This window comes from Medicago sativa, chromosome 3 (genome assembly GCF_051527215.1).
Source record: "Medicago sativa cultivar Bolivia chromosome 3, Bolivia_mono, whole genome shotgun sequence".
Taxonomy (NCBI): domain Eukaryota; kingdom Viridiplantae; phylum Streptophyta; class Magnoliopsida; order Fabales; family Fabaceae; genus Medicago; species Medicago sativa.
The window spans coordinates 14,634,638-14,654,842 of record NC_140751.1 but is presented as its reverse complement, the minus strand read 5'-3'; the positions used below and the strand labels follow the sequence as shown (position 1 = coordinate 14,654,842).

Below are 20,205 nucleotides of genomic sequence, written 5' to 3'. Positions count from 1 at the left end.
ACCAGACATGCTCATTGCTTTCAAAGATAGTACTTACAATGGTAAGTTCTGCATTGTTAGGCTACACTTAACTGAGTATATAATAAATTGGAAATTAGAAAAACGAAACATAAGGATAGAAAAGTTGAGTTTTGCTCATTCAGATTTTTAGGGTAATTTCATTTATATTCTGCTTACTGTCTGCTTCGTACATGTTTAGGTAGAGAAGGCATTGTTCTTGCTGCTAAAAAGATGTAGTGTAGCATGCGATGCACATTCGCAACAAAAATTTTGGTCTTTGTTTCTTTTACACAAAGGTGATTTGGATTCAACATAGAGTATCACGATCTTGATGTAAGCAAGGGAAGCGGCTGACATTGTGTAAATTCCATCCATTCCAATTTGTTCATGGTTTGTATTCAAGTATTATAATGAAACATATTTCACATACTTTTATAAAGGTCTTCTGAAACTATGTTTCAAAGTTGTCTGCAACAAATTGTCATAGAACATATATTCATTCACTTATTTATTTAGGAGGGAGATTTTAAAGGGTATTAAAAGAAGGACTTTTTTTTTAGTGACATCCCTCTAATTTTTATGGGAAGAACACAAGCGGAATTGAATGGGATGTTAAAGGATCTCTTCGAGCTAAACCAGAAATCATGAGTTTGAATTCAACCTTATTAATACAGTAGTGTTAGTTTTTAAAAAATATATATTTAAGATTTTTTTTTTGAAGAGGCTATATATTTAAGATTTTAAAAATATTAAAATAATAAATACCATGATATATAGTCATATAACAATTGAATCACACTTCTTTTCATAATTTAGAAAAGAAAAACATATTCTCCCCTCACTCCAAAATCTAACAAAAGTAATAACTAACTAATTCGTACCTTCAGTGGAAGTTGAACCCGTGACCCCGGATTAAGTACTATAGTTCACTCACTCACACTATCAATTGAGTTGGTTTTATGTAATTCGTTGGTTTTCCCCTAATAAACAAAAATATCAATATATGAATGAGTTTGCAATAATCTCAGCCACTTGGTCAGAAAAAGCTTTAGCTAAGTTTCTATTGCAACTTCTTCAATCAAATTTTCCAGTTTGACAGGCCAAGAAAATTACTTCATTTCTAGCTGCATCAGGTGCATCTTGTCTCTTCTCTATCTTAGTTTTTCAACCCAGCTCATTAATATTGCTCTTTTTTACTTTTCATTTGTTCTTGAATTTTGCTTCAAAAGGTTTTTGTTTAACTTTTTGGAATTTTGAGCAATATATATTAATATGTTAGTGCTTTTAATCTTTTTGTTTTGTCTTAAAAGAACGTTGTTAAACATAAAAACATGTTCATATCTTTTTGTTTTGTCTTAAAATAACGTTGTTAAACACAAAAACATGGTCATAAGTTGCCTTTTTCACAGGAGGAGCCTAATTTCTTGTTTTACAAGAGTATATATTTTGTTAACCTTGTAAAAATTCATCGTTTTCTTATGGAAGATTAGTAGTGTCTTTAGAATCTTTGATCAATATGAAATTTTTGTTTCCTGAGCATTATCATGTTATTCAAAATTTTGAATTGGATAATGATCCAGCTAGTATCTAAAACACCCTCCAGTATTTTTAACATAAATAAAAAATTATGTTAATAAAAACAAAAACATTCAATCATATTGACTTGTTCTGTTTCACCAATTCTTGCAGATAGCTAGCCTTTCAGAGTTGTGAACCGCGCTCAGATCTGCGGTCCTTCTGTCTTTGTTCAATTAATTAATATCATGGCTGGTGGGGCATTTCTTTCATATGTGTTTCAAGTCATTCATGAGAGGCTGTCTTCAAGTTATTTCAGAGACTACTTTGATGATGGGTTGGTGAAAATTTTTGAAATCACATTGGATTCTATCAATGAAGTGCTTGATGATGCAGAGGTAAAGCAGTACCAAAACGTAGACGTGAAGAATTGGCTTGATGATCTCAAACACGAGGTATATGAAGTAGACCAACTGCTGGATGTGATTGCTACTGATGCACAACCAAAGGGAAAGATACAACACTTTCTTTCACTTTTTGTTAATCGAGGATTTGAGGCTAGGATTGAAGCATTGATACAGAAGGTAGAGTTTCTTGCGGAGAAAAAGGATAGATTGGGACTTCAAGCAAGTAACAAAGATGGAGTCACTCCGCAGATTTGGGTGGATGATGATTGTACCATATATGGTAAAGAGAATGAGAAAGAGGAAATAATCGAATTTTTAATTTCAGACAGTGACGGTGACAACAACCAAGTACCCATAATCAGTATAGTGGGCCTGATTGGGACAGGTAATACAACCCTTGCGCAGCTTGTTTACCATGATCCTACGATGATGGAGCATGTTGAACTTAAAGCTTGGGTCCATGATTCAGAATCTTATGATCTTGTTGGTCTCACCAAATCAATTCTCAGGTCATTTTGTTCTCCACCAAAAAGTAAAGACTTGGAAATACTCCAACGTCAATTGCAACTATTGCTAACGGGCAAGAAATATTTGCTTGTTCTTGACTGTAATTATAAAAGGAACAGAGAATTTTTGGAGCAGTTATTGTTTCCTTTTAACCATGGATCTTCTCAAGGCAAGATAATCGTGACAACGCATGACAAGGAAGTAGCATCCATCATGAGATCCACCCGACTATTTGATTTAAAGCAATTAGAAGAGAGTGGTTGTAGGAGTTTATTTGTGAGCCAAGCTTTTCATGATAGGAATGCGAGTCAATATCCAAATCTCGAAATTATTGGCAAGAAAATAGTAGACAAGTGTGGAGGGTTGCCTTTAACTGTGACAGAAATGGGGAATCTCTTGCGTAGAAGATTCTCTAAACGTGAGTGGGTTAAGATAATGGAGACTGATTTGCGGTGTTTAGAAGAGGTTGGCTTTAACATAATCCCGATACTGAGAAAGAGTTACCTTAATCTCTCTTCCAATCTAAAGCATTGTTTTGCTTACTGTTCCATATTTCCCATGAGCTATGAGTTTGAGTAGGGTGAACTAATCAAACTTTGGATGGCAAAAGGTTTGTTGAAGTGTTGTGGAAGAGACAAAAGTGAAGAAGAGTTGGGTAATGAATTTTTCGATTATCTAGTGTCAATATCGTTTTTTCAACGATCAGTAATTATGCCACAATGGGCTGGTAAGCACTACTTTGTCATGCATGATCTTGTCAATGATTTAGCGAAATCGGTGTCGGGAGAATTCCGCTTCCGAATAGAGGGTGATAACATGCAAGATATTTCTAAAAGAACACGTCATATTTGGTGCTGCCTTGATTTGGAAGATGGTGATAGAAAACTAAAGCAGATTCATAAAATTAAAGGACTTCATGACTGTCCATTTATTAAGCAGCTTTACCAAAAGGAGCAAGGGGAGCGTTGGCATACAATTTGTCACATCCCTTCTGTGACAATTTCTTGATTTGAGACTTAGATGAGATGCTATTGCAGCCAGGTCACCACATTCACCAATCTGTTTACAACATTAGTAGATTTTTTTATTAAATAGTAAAAATAATCCATAAGATACTATGTTTTAGGCTTAACAGTGCATGGTGTTTGTGATATACTGATATATGTTGCAATGGTGTTTTTGACCTCTTACATGTGACCTGAAACCATGCTCTTCTTGCCATCCAATCTCTTCTTTTTCATATAATTCACCATATAATCTTCACTTTGTTATTCTTGTGACTTTGTTTCCCTTTTTTGGGGTCTCTTTAATATTCTTGTCACTGTAATTTCAGGGGCCCATAAAACACGAGACTCGAGAAAAAAGTAGAAAATGCAGCTGAAGAAAACAAATTATTTGCAACAACATCTCTTGTCTTGACATGCAAGTTTTCAAAATCTACATCTTTGAGTTTGCTAACTATTGGATTAAACTATAACAGAAAATCCAAGTTCCCTGCTTCAGTTGTTGAAAGAAGGCTCATTTGGTCCAATACCTCCTTCTTTTCATGAATTCCTGTAATTTTCATTTGGCTTGGAATAATGTAGATCAATCATGTGAACCACCCTTGCGACAAAATTTTGTCCAGACTACACATTAAAGATATTCTTGTCTATTCAGAAGTATTTCGATATTATTGTGCATGTAAATTATATACACTATGACTTCTATATCTTATGTTTGTTTATTTCTTTTACAAGTAATGATTACAACAGGACTAATATATAATTTTCTGTTAGAAGTTTAATGATGACATTCATGAAGAAAATGATACTAGAGGAAATGAGATTCACAGATAGCCAAGTAACATCATTCTATCTTTCTTTTTAGGCATTTAGAAAACAATTTTTTGACCAAAGTTGGTATAAGAAGTCTAATAAAATAGACAAGTTTGTGAAACTATTCTGTTGCCATTGCCTTAAACACTAACTTAAGCTTAGGCTACGATCTCAATAAATATAAAATAAAGCTTAGCGTACAAATGATCCACTGCCACACTGCGTGTGGTATATATTCAATGTGTGCATGCGGCTCTGTGTGGTAGCAGGGCATCAAACTCTTTCATCTTCATCCACACTTGAATCACATGTAGAGATCATTGATGTTGATAAAACACTAATACCACATTTACGAATCATGCTTCTGCGACAGAACTCAGTTTTCTACAACAGAATGTTTTTGTCAATCAACTGCTGTTTCGAAGCTCCTAAGAGTTATTGTAGTTTGATGATTTTGACTGAGGTAAGGAAAATGATGCATATTTCCTGATAATTTTATTTTATGGAACATCTTTTGTTTCCAACCTCTAGGGTTTATAAATTTAAAGACCTGCCTACTGATATTGTATATGATGATTTGTTTTCTCGTATGTGCATTGTCTTTCTAAAAAGAAAAAAAAAAAATGTTACTTCAATATTGTTAGCCAGTGCATCAAAGATATGCTTAGAATATGCATTTGAAGTTTCCTAGCTATATGGAGACTTGATTGAATCAAGAGTTTTGGATTATGTTATATGCATCCAATCAAAAGGTTTAGTAATTTTTGTTTCGAATTATGCAACTCTTTGTAATTTCTAAATGCTTGTTATTTTTATAACAAAATATAAAATAAAGTCAACCAAATGATCTCCACCAAAGTACGAATCGTACAAGACACATCATAAGTTGTTTTCATAAACTCTCCCAAACGGTTTCATAATTACCCATGCGCTAGTAGATAAACTCAAATAACACAATTCAAACTTACCTGCTTTGAAAAAGAAATGATCATCGACTTATTATGTTTTACACTACGTGGTGTATAGCACCCAAAAAAAAAAAGTTATGTCGGTCTATAACCTTGTATGCAAGAAACAAAGTTCGAATCCTAGACTCTTCACTTATTCATTTTAGAAAGGTAAAAATATAGTCATTAAATTATTTAACAAAAAAGAAAATCATTGACTTCTTTAAGACCGTAAGCATGTGTCACTGGGAGGATGCTTGAGAGTTTGGCGGTATCATTCCTCAAATTTGACCATATCAAAATCAGTTATGATATTGGGACACTGATACTAATTTTCATCATATTTATTAAAAATGTATATTTCATCATATTTATACATAAAAAAAATATATATACGACAAAAATTGAGTTGTGTCATTAATCACAAAAAAATGTATACTTCATCTTATTTATACATAAAAAATATATATACAACAAAAATTGAGTTGTGTCATTAATAACTAGTTTTAAAACTTCATTAATCACGAAAATCTAAGTTGTTAACTATTTACGTTAAAAACAATGATCAACATAGTAAGATTTTATATTTAATTAAATTGATTAATAAGACAACTTAATATTTTTCTATATTAAAAGAAATTGAAAATAAAAACCAATTTATTAATTTAAATTAAATAAGGGGTAGCTAATTGCAAAATATTTCTTGAAACTTGAAACATTCGAGTTTAACTAGAGGGTTAACAAAAACAATAAACAAGTAAATGAATAAAAAGAAATAAATATATATATATATATATATATATATATATATATATATATATATATATATATATATATATATATATGGGTTATGATAGAAGACACCTTTTATGAAGGTGTCTTTTATCAAAGTTATAACTAAAAAGTGAAAATCACACCTTAAGGTGTGACTTGATAAAAGACACCACCAAAGGGTGGCTTGTAACATAACCCTATATATATATATATATATATATATATATATATATATATATATATAGGGATTTGCTAGAACACACCCACTAGTTTTTATGTGGGAGTGTTTTAGCAAATTACACCTTAAGGTGTACTTAACTACTTCTTAGTTATAACTTGCTAAAACACACCTTCTAAAAAATAAGTGGGTGTATCCTAGCAAATGCCTATAGGAGTTGCTAACATACACCCACTTATTTTTTAGAAGGTGTGTTTTAGCAACATTCACCTTAAGGTGTATTTAACAACTTTTTAATTATATCTTTGCTAAAACACACCTTAATAAAAACTAGTGGGTGTATCCTAGCAAACCCCATATATATATATATATATTGATGATAGTTTTACCATATGGTAGGTGTGGTGGATATTTGTTTGCGTTGACGCGCGAAACAGAGTCGTCGCGCTGGATCTCATTTCACTTCATCTGATACAAATTAAAAGTACATTCATTTTTATACTTCTCTTTCTACAAGTACAACCTCTTCTTCCTCCTAATTCATTCATTCATTCTGTATAGTCTCAGTCTCAGTTGAAACAACACGCTCAGGTAAATTTTCTCTAATCTTTTAACTCTTCTTTCTACTATTTTCCTGCTAGGCGCCACATATATTCTGTAATCGTTATCTTTTTACTTTTCTAATATTTCCTAATTTCTACTTTTCAACTCATTTTTTTTCTTCTTTCAAGTAGCTTAGTGATTAGATTTACACACTATGTGTTGAGAAGTACAGAATCAGAATTCTGAATTCCAATCCCTGCATATCAATGTATCAGTTTAGTCTTCCCTGTCAAAAAAAATATAGACTTCACTGTAAAATTAAGTATAGGGAACTTATTCCTATACTAACTCAACACTGTTATTTCCCAAATCGATTGGATAACTAACTATTAGAACTTAATTTGTGAATTAAATAAGTTAAATTTGTACTTAAGCTCACTACATTAATAAATTGAACTCGAATGATGTAAACAATTGGGTTAATAGGTCTTTACCATGTAATATAGGTCATTTTCGGTTGTCCCCCTGTAATTTTTTTTTTTTTTTGATTTACCCCCTATAAAAAAAAAAATTGTTTTGATTTACTCCCTAACAGGCCAAACAAAAACGAAAATTTCCTGAAGAAAAAAAATAAAATTGGTTTTTGTTTGGCCTATTAGGGGGGTAAATAAAAAAAATTACAGGGGGTTGAATAAAAAAAAAATTTACAGGGTGGAAAACCGGAAATGACCTATATTACAGGGAGGTAAAGACCTATTAACCCTATTTTTAACGCTAGAACTATGTAAATTATTTGGATTGATCTGGTGGTGTTGGCTTGGGATATTGGAGTGTACTCCTTTCAATGTCTCGGGCATGTATGGTTTTATTAGTTTGATTTATGAACAAAAAACTAGTATTTCAATTCTTTTTAGTTACCACTAATTTTTTTCTTTTTCTTTTCTGGTAACATGGAATTATTATTTCATTCCTAAATAAAATGATAGACTTGAAAGTTATTTTAAAAGAATTTCATAAACTTTATTTTTTTAATTAGTCAAACTCAAAGTTTCAAACAAAATATGGTGCATTTTTATTTTATTTTTATTGCAAATATTCCGCAATTAACACTCATTTAACACATCTATCACATACTATTTATATTTCTATATTTCAAGGTGTATACGTCTATATGGGGTGTCCACCAAATGTTTTACTTTGTTGAAATCTAAAGTGAAGTTATACTACTATATATCTAAAGTACTATCCTTGCAGTTTTTTGCCTTTACATTAAAAGTGTTAACTTCATGGAATCAATGTCATCTTCATCGTCATCGTTCAATTTGATGTCTCAACAATGGATCTATGACGTGTTCATAAATTTCAGAGGGGAAGACACGCGTAAGAGCTTGGTTTCTCATCTATATGCAGCTCTCTCAAACGCGGGAATTAACACTTTTCTTGACGATGAAAAGCTTAAAAAGGGATGGGAAGTAGAACCAGAACTATTGCGAGCTATACAAGGGTCTCAAATATGTTTGGTTATTTTCTCAGAACACTACACAGAATCTAGTTGGTGTCTTGTTGAACTGGTGAAAATCATGGAACACCGCAAAACTAATAATAACGGTCCAGTGGTTATCCCCATATTTTACCATGTTGACCCTTCTGTCGTTCGTCGCCAGGTGGGTGATTTTGGAAAAGCTTTAGAAGCTATTACCAAAAGAATTCACCCACCAAAAGAGAGGCAAGAACTTTTGCGGACATGGAAGCGTGCTCTTACCCAAGCTGCAAATATTTCTGGATGGGATTCCAGCATTTTCAGGTATAAAATCAAGAAAGAGCATTTAATTTGTTCAAATACGATAAGTAGTCCTTAAGCTATTATCAATGCATCAAATTAGTATGTTAGTTGGTTTAAAAACATGATAGAGAATGATAATTTAGGGACTAACTTGATGGAATAAAAATAGTTTTAAGGACTATTTATTACGTTTCTATAGTTCAAAACTTAAGAGATTAAACTGAAGAGAGTAATAGTTTAGGAACCAAATTGATAGTTTATTCATAGTCAATCATTTCTTGTGGTTTCTTGTTACTTTTTATCATTTTTATCCTTTTCATTTTATCTGTTTTATAATCATAGTTATTTAATTGAACTTGAAGGAGTGAAAGTGAACTAGTGAATAAAATTGTTGATGAAGTTTTGAGAAAGCTGGAAAACACATTCTTGCCTACAACAGAATTCCCCGTAGGACTAGAGTCCCGTGTGGACCAAGTGATGTTGTCGATTGAAAATCAATCAACCAAAGTGTCTATGGTAGGTATTTGGGGAATGGGCGGGTTGGGTAAAACTACCACGGCCAAAGGCATCTACAATAAAATTCATCGCAAATTTGTGCATAGAAGTTTCATTGAGAATATTCGACAAACTTGTGAATCAGATAAAGGGTATATGCGTTTACAACAACAACTTCTTTCAGATCTCTTCAAAACAAAGGAGAAGATACACCACATTGCATCAGGGACATTTACAATCAACAAAAGACTCGCTGCAAAAAAGGTGCTCATTGTACTTGATGATGTGACCAAAGTTCAGCAGGTAAAAGCCCTGTGTGGAAATTATAAATGTTTAGGTTTGGGAAGTGTACTAATTGTTACAACCAGAGATGCACACGTGCTTAAGTCACTTGAAGTTGACTGTGTCTGTACAGCGAAAGAAATGGATGAAAACGAGTCCCTTGAGCTTTTCAGTTGGCATGCTTTTAGAAATGCGACCCCAAGAGCAAACTTCAGTGATCTCTCAAGAAATGTAGTTAATTACTGCGGAGGATTACCCCTGGCTGTTGAAGTCCTTGGATCTTACTTATTTGAAAGGACAAAAGAAGAATGGAAAAGTGTGCTATCAAAGTTAGAAAAAATTCCCCATGAAGAAGTGCAAGAGAAATTGAAAATAAGCTATGATGGTTTGACAGATGACACGAAAAAGGCTATATTTCTTGACGTATGTTGTTTCTTTATCGGCAAGGACAAAGACTATGTTACCGAGATACTAAATGGCTGTGGACTTTTTGCTGGTATAGGAATAGCTGTCCTCATAGAGAGGAGCCTTCTAAAAGTCGAAAAGAATAACAAGCTTGGAATGCATGATTTAATAAGAGACATGGGAAGAGAAATTGTTCGTGGAAGTTCAACAAACGATCCAGGGGAGCGTAGTCGGTTGTGGTTTCACGAGGATGCACATAGTGTTTTGACAAAGAATACGGTAAGAACTGACTCTATACAATTGAAATTTTTGATTATCTTGCATAATCTTATCATGATCATAAAATTTTGTTTTCCTTCTGATGTGTATTACAAGTGTACATGGGCCGCACCTCTTCTGTTTTATTATCATTTTCTAACACGTAAACTGTTAAGATTTGTATAAGATTTGTTTCATTTTCTGTTATGTAAATATCCCTAAGAAGGCTAGTGAAGTTTCTCTCAATCAATTTAAACCATTTCATTCAAGTCAACCAAAAACATTTTCCCTTCTTTTCTTAGCCTTTTTCCTTCACATGTAGGGAACACAAAAAGTTGAGGGATTGATTTTGAACTTGCAAAGTAAAGGCAGAGATAGCTTCAGTACCAATGTTTTCCAACAGATGCAGAACATGAGACTTTTGCAACTTGATTGTGTTGACATCACTGGAGATTTTGGACATCTTTCTAAACAACTGAGATGGGTCAATTGGCAACGATCTACCTTCAACTGTATACCGAAAGACTTTTATCAAGGAAATCTAGTTGTTTTAGAATTAAAATTTAGCAATGTTAAACAAGTATGGAAGGAAACCAAGGTATGATAACATTTTATTTTAAAACTCAGGTTGATAACAATAGTATCTCTTGCTACCTTTTCATTTTTCATTTTCCTCTCTAACTTTTCTTTAAATAATTATGTTCTCGCAGTCGTTGGACAAGCTAAAAATACTCAATCTCAGTCATTCCAAGTACTTGAAAAGCACTCCTGACTTTTCAAAATTACCGAATCTAGAAAAGCTCATTATGAAGGATTGTCCAAGTTTGTCCGAGATACACCCGTCCATTGGAGTTCTCAAGAAGCTTCTTCTGATAAATTTGAAGGACTGTACAAGTCTTGGCAATCTACCTAGGGAGATCTATCAGCTGATATCTGTGAAAACTCTCATCATTTTTGGTTGTTCAAAGATTGACAAATTGGAAGAAGATATAGTGCAAATGAAATCCTTGACAACTCTAGTTGCAGCAAATACTGGCGTCAAACAAGCACCCTTTTCCATTGTTAGATCAAAAAGCATTGTGTATATATCCCTATGCGGATATGAAGGATTATCACGTGATGTTTTTCCTTCTCTCATTTGGTCTTGGATGTCACCAACAATGAATCCCTTGCCACATATTCCCCTCACATCCTTGGATGTAGAGAGTAATAATTTGGTTTTGGGTTATCAATCATCAATGCGCAGTAGTTGTTCAGAACATAGAAGTGTTAGGGTAGAATGCCAATCCGTGATTCAACTAATTCAAAAATTAACAAGTTTTCTTGATGGTCTATATGGTGCAAACCTTACTGAATCGGAAACATCGCATGCATCAAAAATCTCGGATATTTCCTTGAAATCTTTTTTGATTACAATGGGAAGTTGCCACATAGTCGTCGATGCTCTGGGCAAGAGCTTATCACAGGTTCCTCTTCTATCCTCTTACCTTTACTGATATCTATAATTGTTTAAGAGAAATGGAATGAATTTCTACTTTTCATTATTTTTCTTTATATGGTAAAAGTTTCTTAAAGATACAGATTTATTCAAATATCTATCAGATAAAGTATCATAAATGCTAGGATCCGGCATGTGACATAGAAATTAAAACAATTTATTTTTCTTTAACTTCATATCTGTTACTTTTTTTAATATTCATTCTTTTAGCTTACTCACACACGTAACATATGTTTAACTTGAAAAGGGTAGTTGAATATTGTTGAAGCTATGCAGGTTTAGTCATTTAGATATAGGAGGAAAATGAACAACAGATTAAAATTATATTAGTGTTGAGGTGATCAATGTATTGGATCTTATTATAAAATACAAATCACTAAGGGATTCATTAGTTCATTGTGTGGAAGCAGAATTAAGGGGTTTTTCTTTTGAATTGGAGTGGCTGTGGTTGAATCATGGCCTGCATTTTTAGTGTTTGGTATTTGTTTTTACTGTGGCTATGTTTCTAGGTGGTGTTCATATTTGGCTGCATTTTCTTTTAGTAAGCATATATGGTGCAGTTAAATTGGGATATACTGGCTGTTATGTGTTTTCTTGTTTGTATTTGGGATGGATCTTTGCTGTCGTTAGCATATTCTGATTTGACCACTACACGTCTTGTGTTGATTGAGAATGTGTAATGCATTTTGCTTTTTTTTTTTTCCTTAAGTCTTTTTATAAGATATTATTTTGTATAATACTACTATTGAACAAGAACTTGGTAAATACTACTTCTTTCCTCTAAGTTGGTAGAAATTTAGGACATTAAACCAATTGTTTCCATAACATTACCCTTTAAGGATAACAACTTGAAAAAATAGAAGTTAAGTGCTTGTAGTAATAATAACATGAGAATATTGGTGATTACGAGTTAAAAGATGTGTATGGCGTATGACATGTCAGTTTTGCAGCTATTATTAAAGCATAAATATGTTATTAAATTCAACTGTTGATGGGTGTGTTACAAAACTATTGCCTGTTTTCCTTAAATCGGCTGCCTTGTATATATTTTTCTGTGTAGTGAAGGAGCACTATTTTGACACTATAAATGGTACAAAATGACTATTTTTCATAGCATAATTACATAAATAACAAAGCATATGTTCATGATACAGGGATTGACAATCAATGATTCTAGTGATTCTTTACTTCTGGGTGACAATTATCCTTCTTGGTTAGCCTATACAAGTGAAGGACCTTCAGTACGATTTGAAGTGCCTGAGGATTGTGATGGTTGCTTGAAGGGAATAACTTTATATGTTGTTTATTCATCCATGTCTGAAAACATGGAAACTGAATGTCTGATTAGTGTTTTGATCATTAATTACACAAAATTCACGCTCCATATATACAAGCGAGACACAGTAATGTCCTTTAACGATGAAGACTGGCAGAGTGTAATATCAAATTTAGCAGTTGGGGACAATGTGGGGATATTTGTAGCTTTTGGGCATGGATTGACTGTTAAGAAGACAGTTGTCTATCTAACATATGCCGAGTCAAGTGCTATGAAAATTGAGCAATCAAATACTGTGGAAGTTAAACCATCTAGTGAAGTGCAAATGGAGCCATTACCTGAACCGGAAATGCAACCATCATCTAATGTGAAAATGGAGCCATCACTAGAAGAAGTGCAGCCATCGGCTGATATGAAGATGGAACCATTACCTGAACTGGAAGTGAAACCATCGTCTAATGGGAAAAGGGAGGCATCACCTGATGTGAAGATGGAGCCATTACCTGAACCAGAAGTGCAACCATCACCTGATGTGAAGAGGGAGCCATCACTTGAAGATGAAATGCAGCAATCACTTGATGTGAAGATGGAGCCATCACCTATCATCAAGAATGAGCCATTACCTAAGAGAAATAAAAAAATATTTGTAAGATTTTCAAATAGATTGGGAGAATGTTTATGCTTGAATCGGAATAGAGGTCTCAAGAATTTTTAATTGTGCACACTTTTGTCCAAATTTTGAATTTCCTTGTATATGTTGTGTAATATTTTTATGGGAAGGAAAAATCCATATGAATGTACTAACTGTGAATGAAGTGGTCATTGTTCATAAACATTGGGCATACTATCTTTATCTTCTTTCTGGTCAAGTAGTTTAGCGACTTGAAGATTGCTGCTAAATAGTACAATGTTTGTCCATTCGAATTTTCACGAATGCGTCCTTAATAGAAAATTCATTGCCCATTTTTTATTTTATAAACAAAAAAATCCATTCCTTTTTTTTTTACAAAAATAAAATGATATTCATTTTTGCTCAAAAAAATAAAATGATATTCATTTATTCAACATCGATAAAAATGTAAAGGATGAATTTACGAACAAACTCACAATATATAAGTTAATAGCATACAATGACAAAATGACTTATAAACAATATGATAAACTTAAAATGACCGAAATATTCATGCCTCAAGATCTACAATGTTGTCGTCCGAATCATTGATTGAATATTTGATCTTTCAATAGAAACCAACTGAACACCGCATCAAGACGGAAATCAAAGAATGTTACACTCAAACGACGAAATAACGAAGGAAAAAAGACATAGATCTATCTGAAAATCACTCATTTAGACTGAAATAGAGAGAAATATGAAGAGGGGTGATCTCGGGTCATAAATTGAACCAAGAACATCGTAATATACCTTTATTTATTGAATTTCACTAACAACTACAATTAATAAGAGTGTTGGGGTTTTAGTAAATTATACTCCATCCATCCCTATATATAAACCTCTTTTACCTATTCATATTTCTTAAAAAATGTTAGTGCAATTAATGTGTCTATTTTGTGTGTTTATATTATCAAATTGTCCTGTGTATTAAATTTGATTTTTTATATTTTAAGATAAGTTATAGTATTAATTAGGGTTAAACTAATAAATGCATCTAGTAATTTGAAAGCGTGTTGATATTTAAGGACAAATTTTTAGTCATTGAATGCTTACTTATAGGGACGGAGAAAATATTAATTTTGCGATTGAAATCAACTCATATAATTATTCCTTGAGAACCGCACACAACTTCATAACAACTATTAAAATGAGATGAGATGGGTACCATAAGCATTTCCTTAACTTTACTTATGATAGCTATCCGAGGTAAATAAAAGTCGTAGGTACTACTAAGTCGTAGTCTTGATACATAATAGTAGGTGAGGTGTTGAATTTTTGTTCCGTTGACGCGGGAAACAAAAAAGTGTCTCATATCAATTTTATGCCTCTATTCTACAACACTTCTTCCTTCATTCGTTCTATATTCTTTCTTTTTGGTGATTGATCCCAGTCTCATTCAGGTAACTTTCCCTCTCTTACATTCATAATCTTTGTATATCCAGAGGTATCTGATTAAGGATTGTATTAAGTTATGAGTTGTTTGCTTGTTGTTAGAGAGTATGTATATGTATATGCATTAGACAGTATCTTTGCATATTTGTTATTGTGAATAGACTATTCTCTAATGGTCTTCGTGAGCTTAGCTCAGTTGATAGGAGCAATGTATAATATATGCAAGGTCAGGGGTTCAGACCCCGGCCACCACAAAAAAAAAAAAAAAAAAGACTATTCTCTAATGTGTAGGGGAAACCCTTAGAATTCAATTTCTGTTAAAGCTAGATTTAAACTCGGGCGGTTTTTTCTTAAAGTTTATTAATCACTTAAGTCAGATTATAGAATAAAAGACTCTAACTGTTGACTAGGTATTTTTTGTGAAATCAAACTTCATTAGAATCATGTCTTTTTATTTACTTTATCATTAAAATTATCTGAATAAAACAATACTATACTACCATTGTAGACTTGTTCTTTTTTAGTATATAGAAGATAATATAACCATCTATTCTTGTAGATAATCTCCCATAGTGTTGAACCACGCTCGCTCAGATCATGGCAGAGGTTGTTGGTGGGACATTTCTTTCGTCTGTCTTTCGAGTGATTTTTGAGAGGTTAGCTTCAACAGATTTCAGAGACTACGTCCACGTAGATGTGGAGAAAAAACTTGAAATCACACTGGTTTCTATCAATAAAGTGCTGGATGACGCAGAGGCAAAGCAGTACCATAACCAAAACGTGAGGAATTGGCTTGATGATCTCAAAAATGAAGTAGACGAAGTAGAGAAAATATTGGATATGATTGCTACTGATGTACAACGAAAGAAGATATTTGAATCTAGGATTAAAGTATTGCTTAAGAGGCTAAAGTTTATTGCAGATCAAATAAGTTATTTAGGACTTCAAGATGCAACTCGTGCTAGTAATGAAGATGGAGCCACTCCCCAAATATTACCAACTATATCTTTGGTCTATGAATCTGTCATATATGGTAGAGAGCTTGAGAAACATGAAATAATCGACTATTTACTTTCCTGCAGTGACAGTGGCAACCAGGTACCCATAATCAGTATAGTGGGTGTGATTGGGATGGGTAAGACACCCCTCGCCAAGCTTGTCTACAATGACGTCTTGATCATGGAGCATTTTGAACTTAAATCTTGGGTCCATGTTTCAGAATCTTTTGATCCTGTTCGTCTGACCCAATCAATTCTTAGGTCAGTTCATTCTTCAGCAGCAGATAGTGAAGACTTGGAAATACTCCAACATCAATTGCAACAGAGGTTAATGGGCAAGAAATTTTTGCTCGTTCTAGATGATGTCAGGAATAAAAATAGGAATATGTGGGATCACTTTCTTCTTCCTTTTAGCCGTGGATCTTTTTTAGGTAAGGTGATCATGACAACGCGTGACATGGAAGTAGCATCAATCATGAGATCCACGCAACTACTTCATTTAAAACAATTGAAGGAGAGTGATTGTTGGAGTTTATTTGTGAAACATGCTTTCCCAGGAAGAAATGTGTTTGAATATCCAAATCTTGAATTGATAGCCAAAAAAATGGTAGAAAAATGTGGAGGGTTGCCTTTAGCTCTAAAAACATTGGGGAATCTCTTGGGAAGAAAATTTTCTGAACCTGATTGGGTTAAGATATTGGAGACTGATTTGTGGCGTTTACCAGAGAGTGACAACAACATTAACCCTGTATTGGAATTGAGTTACCTTAACCTCCCTTCAAATTTGAAACATTGTTTTGATTATTGTTCTATGTTTCCCAAGGGCTATGAGTTTGAGAAGGGTGAAGTAATCAAGCTTTGGAGGGCAGAAGGTTTGCTGAATGGTCGTGGAAGAGACCAAAACGGAGAAGAGTTGGGTAATGAATTCTTTAATGATCTAGTGTCAATATCATTTTTCCAAAAATCAGTAATTATGCCATTATGTACTGGTAAGTACTACTTCATCATGCATGATTTTGTCAATGATTTAGCCAAATCAGTGTCAGGAGAGTCCCGCTTACGAATAGAGGGTGATAACGTGCAAGATATTCCTGAAAGGACGCGTCACATTTGGTGCAGCCTTGATTTGAAATATGGTGATAGAAAACTAGAGCTTATTCATAAAATTAAGGGACTACACAGTCTGATTGTAGAAGCACAGGGCTATGGTGACCAACGCTTTAAGATAAGCACCAATGTGCAGCATAATTTGTTTTCAAGACTAAAATATTTGCAGATTTTGTCTTTCTCTGGCTGCAATCTTTTAAAGCTATCTGATGACATAATAAATTTAAAGCTTCTACACTATCTAGACCTTTCTTACACTGAGATTGCAAGCTTACCTAGTTCCATTTGTATGCTGTATAATTTGCAGACACTCTTATTGCAAGACTGTTTTAAACTGACTAAGCTCCCTTCAAATTTTTATAAACTCATCAAGTTACGTCATCTAAATCTGGAAGGCACTCATATAAAGATGATGCCAACAAAGATAGGAGTGTTAAACAATCTTGAGATGCTGACTGACTTTGTTGTGGGAGAGCAACATGGATTTGATATTCAGCAGTTGGGGAAACTCAACCAACTTCAAGGAAGGCTTCAAATTTCAGGGTTGGAAAATGTCATTGATCCTGCAGATGCTGTGGCAGCAAATTTGAAAGATATGAAACATTTAGAAGAATTAAGTTTGTCATACGAAGAATGGATAGAAATGGATCAGTCAGTAATTGAAGCACGTGTCTTTGTCTTGGAGGCTCTTCAACCAAATCGAAATCTCATGAGGCTCACCATCAAAGACTATGGAGGCAGTAGCTTTCCAAATTGGCTTAGAGATTATCATTTACCAAATTTAGTATCTCTTGAGTTGTTGGGATGTAAACTCCGTTCCCAGTTTCCACCACTTGGGCAGCTCCCCTCTCTCAAGAAGCTTTCCATTTCAAGCTGTGATAGAATAGAGATCATTGGTTCAGAGTTTTGCGGCTATAATTCATCAAATGTTCCATTTAGATCACTTGAAACTTTGCGATTTGAGCACATGTTTAAATGGAAGGACTGGTTATGTCTTGAAGGTTTCCCTTTTCTTCGAGAGCTTTGCATAAAACATTGTCCCAAGTTAAAAAGGGCCTTGCCTCAATACCTTCCTTCTTTGCAAAAATTAGGGATTATTGATTGCCAAGAGTTGGAGGCATCAATTCCCAAGGCTGCTAATATCAATGAGCTAGAACTAAAGAGATGTGATGACATTTTGATAAATGAATTGCCATCCAGCTTGAATAGGGCCATCCTTTGTGGAACTCGGATCATTCAATCGTCCCTAGATCAAATTCTCTATAACAGTGCCTTTCTTGAAGAGTTGGAAGTTGAAGACTTCTTTGATCCAAATCTAGAATGGTCCTCTTTGGATTTCAATAGCTGTAATACTCTTCGCACTCTAACTATAACAGGTTGGCACTCTTCCTCCTTGCCTTTTCCACTTCACTTGTTCACCAATCTTAATTCTCTCGTGTTGTACGACTGTCCATTGCTGGAGTCGTTTTCTGGGAGACAGTTGCCTTCCAACCTATGTAGCCTCCAAATAGAAAAATGTCCTAAGTTGATGGCTTCGAGAGAGGAGTGGGGTTTGTTTCAACTCAAGTCTCTGAAACAATTCACTGTTGGTGATGATTTGGAAATCTTGGAGTCCTTTCCGGAGGAGAGTCTGCTGCCATCAACTATTAAATCCCTTGAGTTAACAAATTGTTCCAACCTAAGAATAATAAACTACAAGGGTCTTCTCCACCTTACTTCCCTTGAATCTCTATGTATTGAAGACTGTCCTTGTCTTGAGAGCTTACCAGAGGAGGGTCTACCCAGCTCCCTTTCTACTTTGTCCATTCATGATTGCCCATTAATTAAGCAGAAGTACCAAAAGGAGGAAAGAGAGCGTTGGCATACAATTAGTCACATTCCTGATGTGACAATTTCCTGATTGGCGGCTGAGATGAGATGTTATTGTAGCCAGGTGCACCACATTCACCAATCTGTTTATAGTTGTCAAACATTAGTATATTTTCACTTGAATAGTAAAAATTATTCATAAGATACTATCTTTTATGTTGAACAGTGCACGGTGTTTGTGATATATGTTACAATGGTGTTTCAGACTGCTTACATGTGACCTGAAACCATGCTCTTTTGTTGCCTTCCGTTCTCATTCATGACCAGATGAATGGCATGACCACTGCTCTCACACACAAACAGAAGTATGCAGCTGTTTATTCCACTTCCACAAAGCTCATGCATGGTCCAATTGTAGGCTCCACATTTGGATGTGTGGATGCTGCGGCTTGTTGCGCTTGTAATCTTCTCTTTGTTATTCTTGTGACTTTGTATCCCTTTTTTGGGGTCTCATTAATATTCATGCGACTTTCATGTGTACACCATTAATTGTCTGTTTTTCAGTATGTGCCAACCCAATGACCAGAATAACTTGCATCTACCAATTATATGGTGACGATATGATCTTTATCTGTGATTTTCAGTTTTACATTTTTATTGATAGAAAGAGGTGATCAAAATTATTATAAAAAACTGAATGTCATGGCACTTTGTTATCAGTGAAATTTGCTGTTTTCTAATCATAGTTGGACCATGTTTTAAGCAAATTCTTTGTTATCAGTGAAATTTGGTTATTTAGTTTCTATCTGTTGACATAGCATCAAACAGAAACAGTGGCTGTCTACAACAAATTTCTCGTTTTTCTCTGATGTATTCATGTTATATACCAAATAGATTATCATTACCATCATCGTCATCATATGTTTTGCATAGCATACAACTTCTTGAGCCTCTAATTTCATTGCTTCATTAGCACAAATTATTTAAAACCGTCTCATAGCATTCTTCATTTTCAAATTTTACTCATTCTACCTACAGATATATAAGTGTTTTAAATGTTGAGATCCTTTTTTTCTTGCATGGACATTCATATTTGTCATTGTTATATTATCTAACAACATGGTGTTACATCTGATATGCTTGTGTAAACAAAAAAAGTCCTACAACAATTAGATATATTATTTTTAGCCAGTCAATATTAACACTTGTAACAATACAAGATGGACACCCTCCCAAAAAAGAAAGTAGAGGAAGGACACAAGTACCATCATGTCAAAACTTTGTCACAACTTAAGTTTAGGATCATGTTAACACAAATAGCAAATAGTTATTTAGAAGAAAATAGTTTTCAACTTTTTGAAAAATAAATTGACACAATTTTCAATACCTAATTTCTATTTTTGATATATGATACATGTTCTTTTTTTTTTTGACCGAAACAAAATTAATTATTATCATTAATCATCCAATGTTCAATACAAGAAGGATAAGAATCAAAAATACGGTGACTAGCCCAAGAACAGGCCGCCCTAGCTAAACTA

General features: G+C 33.8%; 2 protein-coding genes and 1 pseudogene across 5 annotated transcripts; all 3 read left to right on the top strand.

Annotated features, from left to right (window-relative positions):
• Nucleotides 1–999: 999 nt before the first annotated feature.
• LOC146935987 (putative disease resistance RPP13-like protein 1) lies at nucleotides 1,000–3,886 on the top strand (annotated as a pseudogene). The gene is made up of 3 exons (XR_015030419.1): nucleotides 1,000–1,133; nucleotides 1,694–3,470; nucleotides 3,763–3,886. The product of XR_015030419.1 is annotated as a putative disease resistance RPP13-like protein 1 (transcript).
• A 2,757-nt stretch (nucleotides 3,887–6,643) lies between these two features.
• On the top strand, nucleotides 6,644–13,518 carry LOC146935986 (disease resistance protein RUN1-like). Of its 2 annotated transcripts, none has more exons than XM_085750980.1 (6): nucleotides 6,644–6,736; nucleotides 8,055–8,492; nucleotides 8,834–9,932; nucleotides 10,234–10,509; nucleotides 10,622–11,377; nucleotides 12,564–13,518. In XM_085750980.1, exons 2-6 carry the CDS (start codon nucleotides 8,269–8,271, stop codon nucleotides 13,398–13,400), a joined length of 3,192 nt encoding a protein of 1,063 aa, XP_085607106.1. In that variant the 5' UTR covers nucleotides 6,644–6,736; nucleotides 8,055–8,268; the 3' UTR covers nucleotides 13,401–13,518. The 2 variants fall into 2 exon arrangements, with proteins under 2 accessions (XP_085607106.1, XP_085607105.1); XM_085750979.1 differs by having other exon boundaries at nucleotides 7,943–8,492.
• A 1,117-nt stretch (nucleotides 13,519–14,635) lies between these two features.
• On the top strand, nucleotides 14,636–19,204 carry LOC146935985 (putative disease resistance RPP13-like protein 1). 2 transcript variants are annotated; one of them, XM_085750981.1, is made up of 3 exons: nucleotides 14,636–14,758; nucleotides 15,310–18,788; nucleotides 18,891–19,204. In XM_085750981.1, exon 2 carries the CDS (start codon nucleotides 15,348–15,350, stop codon nucleotides 18,753–18,755), a length of 3,408 nt encoding a protein of 1,135 aa, XP_085607107.1. In that variant the 5' UTR covers nucleotides 14,636–14,758; nucleotides 15,310–15,347; the 3' UTR covers nucleotides 18,756–18,788; nucleotides 18,891–19,204. The 2 variants fall into 2 exon arrangements, with proteins under 2 accessions (XP_085607107.1, XP_085607108.1); XM_085750982.1 differs by lacking the exon at nucleotides 14,636–14,758 and having other exon boundaries at nucleotides 15,294–18,788.
• Nucleotides 19,205–20,205: the final 1,001 nt, after the last annotated feature.